Source organism: Psammomys obesus, unplaced genomic scaffold, assembly GCF_907164565.1.
Source record: "Psammomys obesus unplaced genomic scaffold, mPsaObe1.curated_primary_1811, whole genome shotgun sequence".
Classification (NCBI taxonomy): Eukaryota; Metazoa; Chordata; class Mammalia; order Rodentia; family Muridae; genus Psammomys; species Psammomys obesus.
Genome location: NW_026590623.1, coordinates 434335 through 447595, shown reverse-complemented (window position 1 = coordinate 447595; position 13261 = coordinate 434335). Strand labels below are relative to the sequence as shown.

Sequence of the window (13261 nt, the reverse complement as noted above, 5' to 3'; positions counted from 1 at the left end):
CCTCCTCCACCTCCTCCACCTCCTCCACCTCCTCCACCTCCTCCACCTCCTCCACCTCCTCCACCTCCTCCACCTCCTCCTCAGGTCTTGAGCTCCCTACCGCAATCCTAACCAGTGCGCCTCTAAACCCGCTTGGCGTTCGTGTTCCGCACCAGCTCCTCCTGCCTCTGAAAGTCCCTCACCTTGCCCTGCCCCCGCTACCCTTAATTAAGTTTTGTTCCCGCCCCGCCTCCCTTTGACCCTCCTCTGTCCTCAGATCTGAGAATTGTGACGCATGTCTACAGCTCCCCTGCTGCGCCGTGCCCCCCTCCTACTGATCTGGCTTGTGAGGCCCAAAGGTTGAAAATTTCCCCCTCCTGTATTTGCAGGCCGAGGCCTCTGTAGAAGACAGCGCCTTGCTTGTGCAGACCTTGATGGAAGCCATCCAGATCTCCGAGGCTCCACCCACTAACCAGGCCACAGCAGCTGCTAGTGGGCAGAATGCTCGTCCCCAGAGTTCACAGCCCCTAACTGCCAATGAGGTGGCTGATACTGAAGTTACAGCAGCTACTGCCAGGCCTAAGACAGGCTTTAAAGCCCAGAATACCACCACAAAGGGTCCAAATGATTTCTCTCAGGCACGTAATGCCAAGGAGATGCCCAAGAACCAGTCTAAGGCGGTCTTTAAGTCACAAAATGTCACCTCTAAAGGCCCAAATGCTGCCTCTGATTTTTCCCCGGCAGCAACCACAGGCAAATCAGCAGCTAAAAAGTCTGAAATGACTTTTAAGGGCCAGAATACCACTACTAAGGCAGGCCCTAGTGCCACCTACAATTTCTCTCAGTCTCCCAGTGCCAATGAGATGACCAACAACCAGTCTAAGACAGCTACTAAGGCTTGGAGTGACACCACTAAGATCCCTGGAGCTGATGCCCAGGCCCAGAATGTAAACCAGGCCAAAATGGCTGACATAGGGACCAGCCCAGGTATCTCCGAAACTGACGGTGCAGCTGCACAGACTTCAGCAGATGGCTCCCAGGCTCAGAATGTGGAGTCCCGGACTATAATTCGGGGCAAGAGGACCCGCAAGGTGAGATCCCTGCTAGCTTCACTTTGCTTTGGGTGCTCTCCTTTATTTGCAGCTCAGTTGCTCCAAACAAACGGCATGTATAATATCAGTATTTTGTTTCGGTTGTAAGGGGTGTTTGAGGTAAATGTTTATTCCTGACTCCTGATTGTCCACAGATTGATGGGGAGTTGATACAAGAACACAGATAATATGTACCAACCTGTGAATAGGTTATTTTACATTTTGACGGTAAACACCGTGTGTGAAGTCTTAAGCTAGACAGGCTCGCACTGAATTATCATTAGATTTCAAAGATTCACCTCACGAGCTAGAGAAAATGCAGTTCAGGATGATAACAAGTAGTGCCAGTAGTCACACAGGAGAAGGAGAAGCCCCAGGCCCCACTTTTATGTTTTTTCTTGGTCTGGTTTGGAGATGAAACTCAAAGTGACCAATAGCTAGTGAGGGGTCAGGTTGTTCTTATATGTGAGGATTCATAGGTACTTCGTAGGTTAGCTACTGGGAGAACCCAGGATTAATAGTGACCCTGGAATTTTCTTCTCTCTAATGATGCAGATTAATAACTTGAATGTGGAAGAGAACAGCAGTGGGGATCAAAGGCGGCCCTCACTGGCTTCAGGGAACTGGAGGTCTGCTCCGGTTCCAGTGACCACTCAGAACCCACCTGGTGCACCTCCTCCTAATGTGCTGTGGCAGACCCCACTGGCTTGGCAGAACCCATCAGGCTGGCAAAACCAGACAGCCAGGCAGACCCCACCAGCACGTCAGAGTCCCCCAGCTAGGCAGACACCATCAGCTTGGCAGAACCCAGTTGCATGGCAGAATCCAGTGATATGGCCTAACCCAGTGATCTGGCAGAACCCAGTGATATGGCCAAACCCCATTGTCTGGCCTGGCCCAATTGTCTGGCCAAACCCAATGGCCTGGCAGAGTACACCTGGATGGCAGACCCCACCCAGTTGGCAGGCTCCACCCAGTTGGCAGAGCCCTCAAGATTGGCAAGGCCCCCCAGATTGGCAGTTACCACCTGACTGGTCACTGCCCCCTGACTGGTCATTTCCCACTGACTGGCCTTTTCCACCTGACTGGATCCCTGCCGACTGGCCGATTCCACCTGACTGGCAGAACTTACGACCCTCACCTAATCTGAGATCCTCCCCCAACTCTCGTGCCTCACAGAACCAGGGTGCTCCACAGCCCCGAGATGTGGCCCTTCTTCAGGAAAGAGTAAGTTCTGTACCTCTTCATTTATTTTGCTGTTGTCCTTCATTTCTAATCAAGTTGTCTACAAACATAATTTTGTTTATTACTTTCCTCCCAGGCAAATAAGTTGGTCAAGTACCTGATGCTTAAAGACTACACAAAGGTGCCCATCAAGCGCTCGGGTAGGTCCTTCCTTTGTCCCTGTGCTCTACGGGCATATTCTGCTTACACATCCCTTTCCATTCTGTCCCCTCCCTTCTATAGCTGTTTCCTCCAGTTCTACTTTTGAGGACCCTGGCTGAGCTACCCTCACCAGGGCTGGCAAAGTGGCTACTACTCTGTGTTCCAGCTCAGTCCAGGTGCTTCCCCTTTTCTCCTACAGAAATGCTGAGAGATATCATCCGAGAATACACTGATGTTTATCCAGAAATCATTGAACGTGCATGCTTTGTCCTGGAGAAGGTAAAAAGCCAAACCTGAGAAAAGAGAATTATGGTAAAAGTCTCAATTCTATCAGTTAACCACCAGAAGTTTAGGGCAAGGCTTACAGGGTGGTAACTGCCTACGTATTGGTAATATGCTAAATTAGCATAAATTAGTTTATGCTAAACTGCTATCATTTCATAATCTCTTTCCTTCTGCAGAAATTTGGAATTCAACTGAAAGAAATTGACAAAGAAGAGCACCTGTATATTCTCATCAGTACCCCTGAGTCCCTGGCTGGCATACTGGGAACGTAAGATGGGAAAGGAGATGGAAAATGGCCTTTCTCCATGATCCCTTTTTTTTTTTTTAAGCGTTTTAATGTTCAGTCACATAGGAGGTCATGGGCAGAGTGGGGGCATAGTGATTTCCACTGAGGAATACTGGAGAAGCTAAATTGGTAAGCGTGCTGGGTTTTTCAAGCAAATGGCTGCTGGGTTCATATATATATGTGTGTGTATGTGTTCTTGTATTCCTCTAGGACCAAAGACACACCCAAGCTTGGCCTCCTCTTAGTGATTCTGGGCATTATCTTCATGAATGGCAACCGTGCCAGTGAGGGTAAGTGGCTAGACTTGGAGCTGGGGGTTAACTACAACCTAATTCCCATGCTCACTTTCCTTGTTTTGTCTCCTTGCCTCCCATTATAGCTGTTCTCTGGGAAGCACTACGCAAGATGGGACTACGTCCTGGGTATGATTGGGCTCTTTCATCTCCTGTACGTTTGTTTGAATTTTCCTTTGGCAGCAGGGGATGGTTCCAGGATTGCATTAACCTGGTGGTCTGCCTAGGGGATACGTAGATTATAATGTGGATAGATGAGAAAACAATCTTGAATTCTCTCCCTCCTCACTTTTCTTCGGGCAGATTCTCTGATTGTTGTTTTCTTTTTTACCATCAGGGTCAGACATCCCCTCCTTGGTGATCTGAGAAAACTTCTTACTTACGAGTTTGTAAAGCAGAAGTAAGTGATTCTTCTCATTTTGACTCTGCTTGGTGTGCCTCAGAAAAGACTTTCTAAACGTCTCGACTCACAGCACTCTACAAGTATTTACTGAGTATACTCTTTGGGGTGAGATGTTTCTGCAGCATAGTTCTGCTAGCTATCCAGTGTTCTTATAGCACTCATTCTCCGGGGGGGCCACGGTGGAACCATGGAAATGCTCTATTTTGGTTCATTGACAAGATTATAAAAACCTGAAGCAACAGCTTTAGCAGAAGGGTTAAAATGAGTGCTTTGTTCTGTTTTTTTTTTTTTTTTTTTTTCTGTGCCCCCACATGTGTCCCTTGCAGCTCTGAGGGGTTGCCTAGTATAGAATCACTGGCATGGGAATTCAAAGACCTGCTTCTTAAAGGGTGAATGAATACCCTGACTATATTTAAGAGTGATTTGGGAGTAAAACAATTGCTGTTTAAAGAGTCGCAAAATCCACAATTATGTTAGTTTTGTTTTTGTTTGTTTGTTCTTCAGAATGCCCATAAACACAGACTCTTTTTTTTCCCCCCTCAGATACCTGGACTACAGACGGGTGCCCAACAGCAACCCCCCTGAATACGAGTTCCTCTGGGGCCTCCGTTCCTACCATGAGACAAGCAAGATGAAAGTGCTGAGATTCATTGCTGAGGTAATGGAGGAACCAATGATAGGTCAGTTGGGTTCACTACCCAGATCCTGTGTAAAAAAAAAAAAAAAGCTAGGTGTGGTGGTATGTGTTTGCAGTCCAGGGCAGGGGATAGTAGCTCTTAGAGCCTACTTGTTGAGAAACACTATCTCAAATAATAAGGTGGGTGGTACTTGAGGAACAACAAACAAGGTTGACTTCTGGACTGGCACATACCTGCACATGTATGTACACATTGCACACATACAGGAACTCACAAAAAAAAAGCCAACTCGGCAGTTTACAAATATACACTAGTCGTTAACTTATAGACATTCTGCTCCATAATGGAGACCCAGAACTTACTCATTACATCTAACTAAACTTCATACACTTTAATGAATATGTCCTTATTCCTCATCTCACTTGACCCTCTGGCAACTGCCATTCTAATCTATAAGTCTAGTTTTAGATTTTCCATGTATCAGTAAAATGTGTATTGACTTACTTATTATAAGGTCTTTCAGCTTCACCCATATGGTCATCAATAGTTGGATTTTCATTTTTAAAGGCTAAATAGTATTCCACTGTATATGCTAAAAATATTTTCTCTTTCTAGTCATCTGTTGATGGGCACTTACAGTGATTATATATTTTAGCTACTGTGAAAAGGTATGGTTTTATTTTCTGTTCCTCATTGCAGGTTCAGAAGAGAGACCCTCGTGACTGGACTGCACAGTTTATGGAAGCTGCAGATGAAGCTTTGGATGCTCTGGATGCTGCTGCAGCTGAAGCAGAGGCCCGTGCTGAAGCAAGAACCCGCATGGGAATAGGAGATGAGGCTGTGTCTGGGCCCTGGAGCTGGGATGACATTGAGTTTGAGCTGCTGACCTGGGATGAGGAAGGAGATTTTGGAGATCCTTGGTCCAGAATCCCCTTTACCTTCTGGGCCAGATACCACCAGAATGCCCGCTCCAGATTTCCTCAGGCCTTTACTGGCCCTATCATTGGTCCCAGTGGTACTGCCACTGCCAACTTTGCTGCCAACTTCGGTGCCATTGGCTTCTTCTGGGTTGAGTAAATTGTCAGGTAAGTAAATAACTTTGAATTAAGCAGATAGAGTTCTCAGGGGATTTATGGCCAGTGGGGATTGTATTAACAGTCCTAAGCTAGTAAGTAGTAAGATAAAACCCACGATGGAGAAAAAGGAAGTACAGAGAAGTACTGTTTGGTGTTTATGTTCTTTATTAATTCATACAGTTTATTGAATTATTTTCCCTTTTTCTTATATTCACAGATACTGCTCATCATTTGCAATAGTTTTCCCTCTGAGTGAGGCTGAAGCCTCTGATTCCTTCAAAACACAGCTATCTAGAGAGCCACATCCTGTTGACTGAAAGTGGCATGCAAGATAAATTTATTTGCTATTCTGTCTATTACTTTTTTTTTCCTTGTGTGTTGTCAAGTTTTGGTATCAGAAATAAATGTTGAAATTGCAAAGTGAATTAAAGATGCCCCTCTTCTTTTTTTGTGTGTATGTGCAGAGAAATTTCAACTTATTTATTGGCTCTAACCTAAGGAGCAGATCAGCTTTCAACAGACGGAAATGTGGGTAGATCCAACTGATGGTTTGGGAACCAAAGGAGGGATGAACCGAAGGAGCAACAATTGTGTGAACACAATTGTCAGTGAAATCTCAGGGCTGATGTAATAGTTTATTCATTAAATACTACATAAGTAATGTATGGGTGGGTAATGCTGCTGTATTAGAAATGGAATGGTGAAGGAAGATGGATGGTCCAAACAATTATACGTAAGAAGACAGGAGAAGGAAAGACACCCTGTGGTGTCAGAGTGGAGGATAGATGAATGGTCAGTGGCTTAGAAAGTGAAATCATTAGGATAGAGGCAGGAACAGGTATAACCCCATGAGGCCAGTACCCGGTCTCTTCTGTAAGGAAGAATACCCATAGCCACCATGGCCATAAAGGGCTGAGATAATAGATCACCTCTTTACAGTCTCCTGGACATGTAGTCTGTCCCTCCAAAAGCCTTCACAATCCCCTGTTGACACTGAGTGGGAGAACTTCATCACAGATTCAGGGTTTATAAAAGCGGCCTAAAATTGGTAACAATGGTTAACAAAAAAAGAGGCTATGGCTTTGTAAAAGAACGTAGAAGGGTATGTGAAAGAGGGGTGGAGGAAAGGGAAGGGGAAAATAATTATCATCTCAAAAAAAATACTTGAAAAAATTAGTCTCTCCTGGAGGAAGAAAGATGAGGGTTTTTTTGTTTTGTTTTGTTTTGTTTTCTTTCTTTCTTTTTTTTTTTTTTTGTAGCTTAGAAAACAGGGATTAAGGCAGTAAAACTGCTCTAAGCAGAGCTAGATAGCCTTTGGCTATGACCTGCACCTGGAACCGCTTCAATTACTGAGGCTTTCTTACCAGGAACACAATTAGGCCTCAACCCTAATTTATCTAAAGACCACGGTATTTGAGCAGGTGAACAGGGCAGGATCCTAAAATCTGGGTGGTAGGAAAAGCACAAAGACAATTTAGGAAGGGCTAATAATTGTCAGGGACGGTGTTTGAGGCTTCTACATTCTGAGAAGAGCCCAGGGTTCGTAGGAAGTATAGGGCCCAATCCCTGCACTATCTCTTGTCCTTACTTCAGGCTTTCTTTTCAGCTGCGTATGGGGTCTGTCACGCGCACCTGAAGAATCCATGTAAGACCTGTTCGGCAAGGGTTGCCTGTGGTTCTTAATTTCTGAGCGCTGGTTGACGTGAAACACCTGGGATGTCTGGCCCTGGCGCTAGCTTTTCCGTGTGGGAAGGTGCTTTCAGCGTGCACTTGGTTAACAGCCAGTTTGGGTCCAGAGCAACCCACCTACCTCAACACACCTGTACCCGTGTGTGTTCCATGACTCCCCCTCCCCCCAACAGACAAGTAGATGGACGTTGTTTTGCAGCTTTACAAAAGAACAGGCTCATAAACCTCCAGGGTAATCACAAGTCTTCACTGAAGTATTACAACCACCCCCATCACTACCTACGGCCCAGATCCATGCTTTCTAGATTATATCTGCCCCGAAGGTACAGGAGCTCAGATGAGCTGCAGGATACGTGGGAAGGATTCCAGGCCCAAAAGCTCTGCAGTGAAGTCATCCAGCTCTTCTCCTGCCTGTACACTCAGCTTCAGCTGCTCAGTTGTACATGGGGAAAGACATGAGATCTCCCCAAACTTGCTATGTCCAAGAATCAAATCTAATGTATGTCAAATTGAGCAAGGGTAGGGGTCTGGACAGTTGGCTCAGCAGCTGTAGAGCACTGGCTGTTTCTTCCATAGGGTCCAGCTCAATTCCCAGCACCTAAATGGCAACTTACAACGATATGTAACTCCACTTCCAGGGGATCTGACTCTCTGAAACAGCCACACATGCAGGTAAAACACCAATGCACATAAAATAAAAACAAACCATTTTTTTTTCATTGTCAGAGGGCTGTGGATCCTCCAAGATATGCTAGATGAAAGGGTCCTGAGCTGCTGGTATGTGTGCTCACATCCAAGCAAGACTGATTTAGAGGGTGATGTGGTTACTGCAACACTTACCGATGTGGAGGCTACCAGGAAGTTCTAAAAAACCTGCTGCAGGAGTTTGAAAGTGTATCACTGGGGCCTGGAACTGGCAGAGTTACCCCAGTGTTTGCTGTTAGCCCCGCTAGCTCCATCCTCACGGACTGCATCCTGTCACAAGCTTCAGTATGCCATTCTGTCCTGTTCACACCCCAGACTGGTTTTAATCCTATTCCTTCTCAGGTCACAAAATTCTAGTGTAACTTGTACAGCTGGCAAAACATGAATAAGTCCTTCAGTGTTAATGGTCTTATTTTTATGTTTGCTGTAACAAGATGTAATTGTAATTTACTCCTCAAACTACTTTTTTTAAGCTCAGTGTGTGTTAAAGAGAGACAGAGACGTGTGTGCTAGCACATGTACACACAGACACACACATGGGTTGGGGGAGGAGAGAAGGATAAGACATCAGAAGGGACTACACTGTTAATAAGAGAAATTTTTAAGTGGCGAATATTTGGTGCACAGAAATTCTACATTCCTAGATTTGAAGATGAGAGAGCTGCATAGTTTTTAAAAAGATGTGGGTAATTCTGTGCACTCAAAGAAATAGCTAACTGATAGACATGAAAAAAAAAACAAAACAAACAAAATAACCCGCCATATCTATAGCAGCAGGGTCAAGAATTACACCAAAAATTAAGTGAAACGGGAATTTTTTTCTTACACGTAGTGGCCCTACCAACATCTTGATTTTAGTCTTGCCTGAACAAAGAACCTAGTCAAACCATTCCTGAACTTCTGACCTACAAAAAACTAAGCAATAAGGGCTAGATGTTTTAGCTACTTAGTCTGAGATCTTATGTTATGCATTACTAAAAAAACTAGCATGTAGTCTTTGTGAAATGGCATGTTCAGATATTTACTTGGCTTTTGAGTCTTAAACAATTGGCATAAGGACAAAGACATAATTTGTATGAATTTCCCCCAGAGCAGTGTCTTGATCAAACAGTTCCCTTTATGTTTTGTGTTCTTTTCCCCACTCTTCCTCTGGTTTTGTGAGCCAGAGGTTTTTGATATCTTTCTGATGGAATTGTTTTATTTATTAATATAAAAGAGGCATTGAATTCCACCTTTTTTTTCTCACTGATGTGACTTTGGGCAAGTATCTTCCACTCTATGACTCCTCATTTCCCCATCTGTAAAAGTAGATGAGAAAATAAAGCCATTGGGAAAAACTAAATTTCTGTCTACTCTCCTGTAGTTCCTGGCTATCTTTGCTATTGCGTTGAGGTCATAAGACCATGTCTGGCCAGTGTACCTCCAGGATAAGATGCCTACAGGGAAACTGTGTATCAAGTAAACTCCTGAGGGGAGTTCTCTGGATGGCTGTTTGGATATCCTCATGGTAAGACTGGTGCAGAAGGGGTGAGAACAAGGAAGGACTAAAATAATCGCTCAGTCTGGGTCCTGGCCTCAACTGTCTCTGTCTCTGCCACAACATCAAATATGAAAATATGGTGTTCTCCTGTATGAAATTCTCAAAAACAAATTTAAAATTAAAAGGTAAACAACCATAAAGACTAAAGAAACAGTCATCTGAAAGGGCATTTTAGCATGTGTTTTATAATTTGGAAATCAAAGAATTCCTTTTTATTTTTATTATTTTTAATTTTGTATTAATGTGTACTAATTGTACATATTAACAGGGTTTGGTGTGATATTTTCACATACGGATACAGCAAACTCTGATCAAATTCAACCTCCTTTTATCCACCCCAAAGCAGAGACCATTCACAACCTCTATTAAGCATTATTCTGTATTCAGAACTATGTACCTTAATTTTTATCATTCCATTTTCTTTCCAGCTTTATTGAAGCACAATTATAAAGTTATATGTACTTATATGTATAGTTATAGTGTTCAGCTATATATACATATGTATGTGTGTACATACATATATGTGTATGTACATATATATACACACACACATTGTAAAATATTACAGGATAATGATAATTTATATATTCATCTGCTCATGTAGTTGTCATTTTGTGTGGTAAGAAAGATTAGGATATAAGGTCTATTCTTTTAGCAAATTTGAAACATACAGTGTTATTGTCTGTTGGTACTATGCTATGCATTAACTCTCTAGAATCTTATTTATCCTGATTAACCAAAAATTCATACTCTTTGACAACTCCTGCCCCACCCAAACCCAGGTCCTGGCATAGACCATTCTACTCTCTGCTTCTATGAATCTGACTTTTTAAAGATTTCATACATAAGTGAGATTATGTGGTATTCACCTTTCTAATGCCTGGCTCACTTCGCTTAATATAATGTTCTCTGGATCCCTCCATGTTGTTGCAAATAGCAAGATTTTCTAATATATTTTTTACATTCATTTTTTTATTGTTTTATATACACAAGTATATGTTTGGGTACACTCATGCCATGGCAATAATATACATATCAGAGGACAACTTACAGGAGCTGGTTCTCACCTTCCACTAGGTAGGTTCCAAGGATAGTACTTAGGTTCTCAAGCACCTTTGCCTGCTAAGCCACCTCACTGGCCCAGGATTTTCTTACTTTTTAAACTGATTAGTATTCCACTGGGTTTGTGTATCACGCTTTCTTTGTCCATTCTTGTGTTGATAGAAACACAGTTGATTTGTAATATTATGAATAATGCTGCAATGAATATTGGCTTACATATATCTATCTCTTAGACATACTTATTTCATTTTCTTTGGATACATGCACAGAAGGTAGATTAGTGGTGGTTCTTTTAACTTTTTTTGAAAAGTCTCCATACCATTTTCCATTTAACATTTTCACTGTCAATGTGATATGAGGAAGAAAGGGGGAATAATGGAAAGGGAGGTTTAAGTGAGGAAATCAATAGGAAAGTGGGGCAGAGGAAAAAGTGCGGGAAGGATAATTAACACTAAGAATGTTTGATAAATCCATATGGAAACCTACTATTTTATGGTATAATATATTCATAAAAATAGTTTAGAGTTACCGTACACAGGGCATAACGCTCCTCCCAAAAGCCATTGGTAGTCAAATAAAAATCAATGCCAGGTGTAGGATACCTCCTCTCAAACTGTTGTCCACAGTTGTTTCAGAAACCCCCAAATTAGTACGAGCTATTGTCATTGTTCTTGACAGTAAGGGCCTATTGTTGAAGACATTATAAACTTTGTTCATAAGACAAGAATATATCACCTTGGTACTGACCAGGAAGCTCTCTATCTGCTGACTAGCTTCCGTAGTACCAGAAGGTGTTATACATGTTTCTGGGGGAGAAAACAACCAAATCATCAGTTGTCTGACCCAGCTAATTATCCTGTGAGCTAAAATAACAGCCCGGCATAGCAAAATACACGCGTGGGTGCAACGGTGGCCCTGCATGTTACTGGAGTGGTCCAATTGCATTCTACTTTCTGGGTTGATTTGAGGTCAGCTTCACAGGAAGAAACACATGTCCAGTTAGGTAAATCTGGCCAAGGACCCATCGCTGGGGAGCTCATAAGCCCCAGGTGTGAAGCTATTACTATTACTTTGCTAAATAGACATAGTGTCAAACTGCTCTCTAGATTTGGATCTTTTTAGCTATGGATTGATACAGCTTTCGCTCTTCATAAGAGAAAATTTTTTTTGAACAGTGGACAGTGATTAACACAGAAAGTCACAGCTGGTCGAAGCACGGGGAGTAAGGGTCCATGGAGTGCTCAACCATAAATGAGGCATCTATGTCACCCCTCTATTCCCAAGGATCATGAAAATGATACCAGAAAGATGGTAAGAGCCAGAGATCAGAGAAGATCAATGTCTTCTAGACATGACAGGACTGCTGCACCCATAAACTCACAGCAACTGTGGTTGCCGGCAAAGAGACCAACCCAATCAGTATTCCAGAATGTAGTGGAAAGGAATGTACTGCTAGCTAAGAAGCTATGGACGGCTGCTGAGAGAGAGAGAGAGAGAGAGAGTCTGTTTTCTTTAAGGTTGTGGTGGCCTGGTAGGTTGACCATGCTCCAGTTGATGGTCCCACAACCATGAGGCTATGAGCAGTGCAAATTTGACTTGGGTAATTTAAAAGAAATGAGAATTGAGTGGTGTGTAATGATGCACATACCTTTCATCCCAGCACTTGGGAGGCAATGGCAGGCAGATCTCTGTGAATTCAAGGCCAGCCTAGTCTACAGAGTGATTTTTGGGACAGCTAGAGTTACCTAGTGAGACACTGTCTTGAAAGAAAAAAAAAAGAAAAGCAAAAAGAAATGAGGACATGAAGATGGGAGGAAGGAGCCAGGTAGATCTGAGAAGAGGTGGAATATGGGCAAGGGTGAATATGATTAAAATACATTATTTGTATATATGAAATTATCAAATAGTCAATATATATGTTGAAAGTCCATTATCACTGTCAGAAAGATGTAAACAAACACATTTGCTCAAATGACTACAATAATTAGTGCTAATGAGGATGTGGAGAATAAGGCAACCTTTGTGCAATATTGGTAAGAATTCATATGAATTTAAATTTGAGTCAGTCCACAAAATGCTTAGATTTAGATCTAAATTACACTACACCCATAAATCATCTGACAGGGTGTATAGCTTTACAATGATCCTCCTCTCGTTCTGTTCATTTATTTGGATCTTCTCAGATATCTTTCATCAACATTTTTTTGGCATATACATATACATAATTTTTAGTTTCTATCTCAGTCTTCCCTTTGAATTGATTGTAAACAATATTGTGTTTTTATTTTTCATTTCTACATGTGAGTTAGACAAGTGGTTGGTTTTGTAAATCAAATTTGTTTCTCGTGTCAGACATTGGGGAAGAATGGGGTCTGAGAAAGAAAGGCCAAGTCAACCTTTAGGTGAAGCATTATTAGCAAACAGGACAGCTGTGAAGATGAAGGAAGAGTTTCAACCTGCTCAGACAGCAGAATTAGTTCTTTCAAGGTCCCTCATGAGAAAGTAGGAAGGTTGTATCCAAGGAACTGGGCCCAAGGCTGACTGATCTTGCTGGGTTAGGCTTGGAAATATTGTGATTTTTATATTTCTGAGTAAAACAGTTATTTAAAAAGTCCCAAGGGCATCTGCAGATAGAGGAGTGTTTGGAGGGACAATGGGCCTAGTTAGGATTCAGCGAAACAGTTCTGTTCCCATACTTCTTTCACTTTGGGTTTATTATCTGGAAATGCCCAGTCAGGGGAGGAGAAGGAAGGTGGAACACTGTGCTCTTGTGAGAACTGTGAAAGGAGCAAGAAATACTGAAGAGAGTTGTTTTAGCCTGCCTGGCA

At 42.7% G+C, this 13261-nt stretch overlaps 1 protein-coding gene across 1 annotated transcript in view; it reads left to right on the top strand.

The window, feature by feature from the left end:
- LOC129677372 (melanoma-associated antigen D1) overlaps positions 1-5869 on the top strand; it is a 7277-nt gene extending 1408 nt beyond the window's left edge. The window contains exons 3-13 of the mRNA XM_055608026.1: positions 369-1070; positions 1626-2297; positions 2392-2455; positions 2656-2735; positions 2918-3009; positions 3238-3317; positions 3407-3449; positions 3658-3720; positions 4267-4381; positions 5061-5446; positions 5655-5869. Coding sequence (XP_055464001.1) covers positions 369-1070; positions 1626-2297; positions 2392-2455; positions 2656-2735; positions 2918-3009; positions 3238-3317; positions 3407-3449; positions 3658-3720; positions 4267-4381; positions 5061-5438 — 2289 coding nt within the window. The 3' untranslated portion in view covers positions 5439-5446; positions 5655-5869. The remainder of the gene's footprint in view (positions 1-368; positions 1071-1625; positions 2298-2391; positions 2456-2655; positions 2736-2917; positions 3010-3237; positions 3318-3406; positions 3450-3657; positions 3721-4266; positions 4382-5060; positions 5447-5654) is intronic.
- The last annotated feature ends 7392 nt before the right edge of the window (positions 5870-13261 follow it).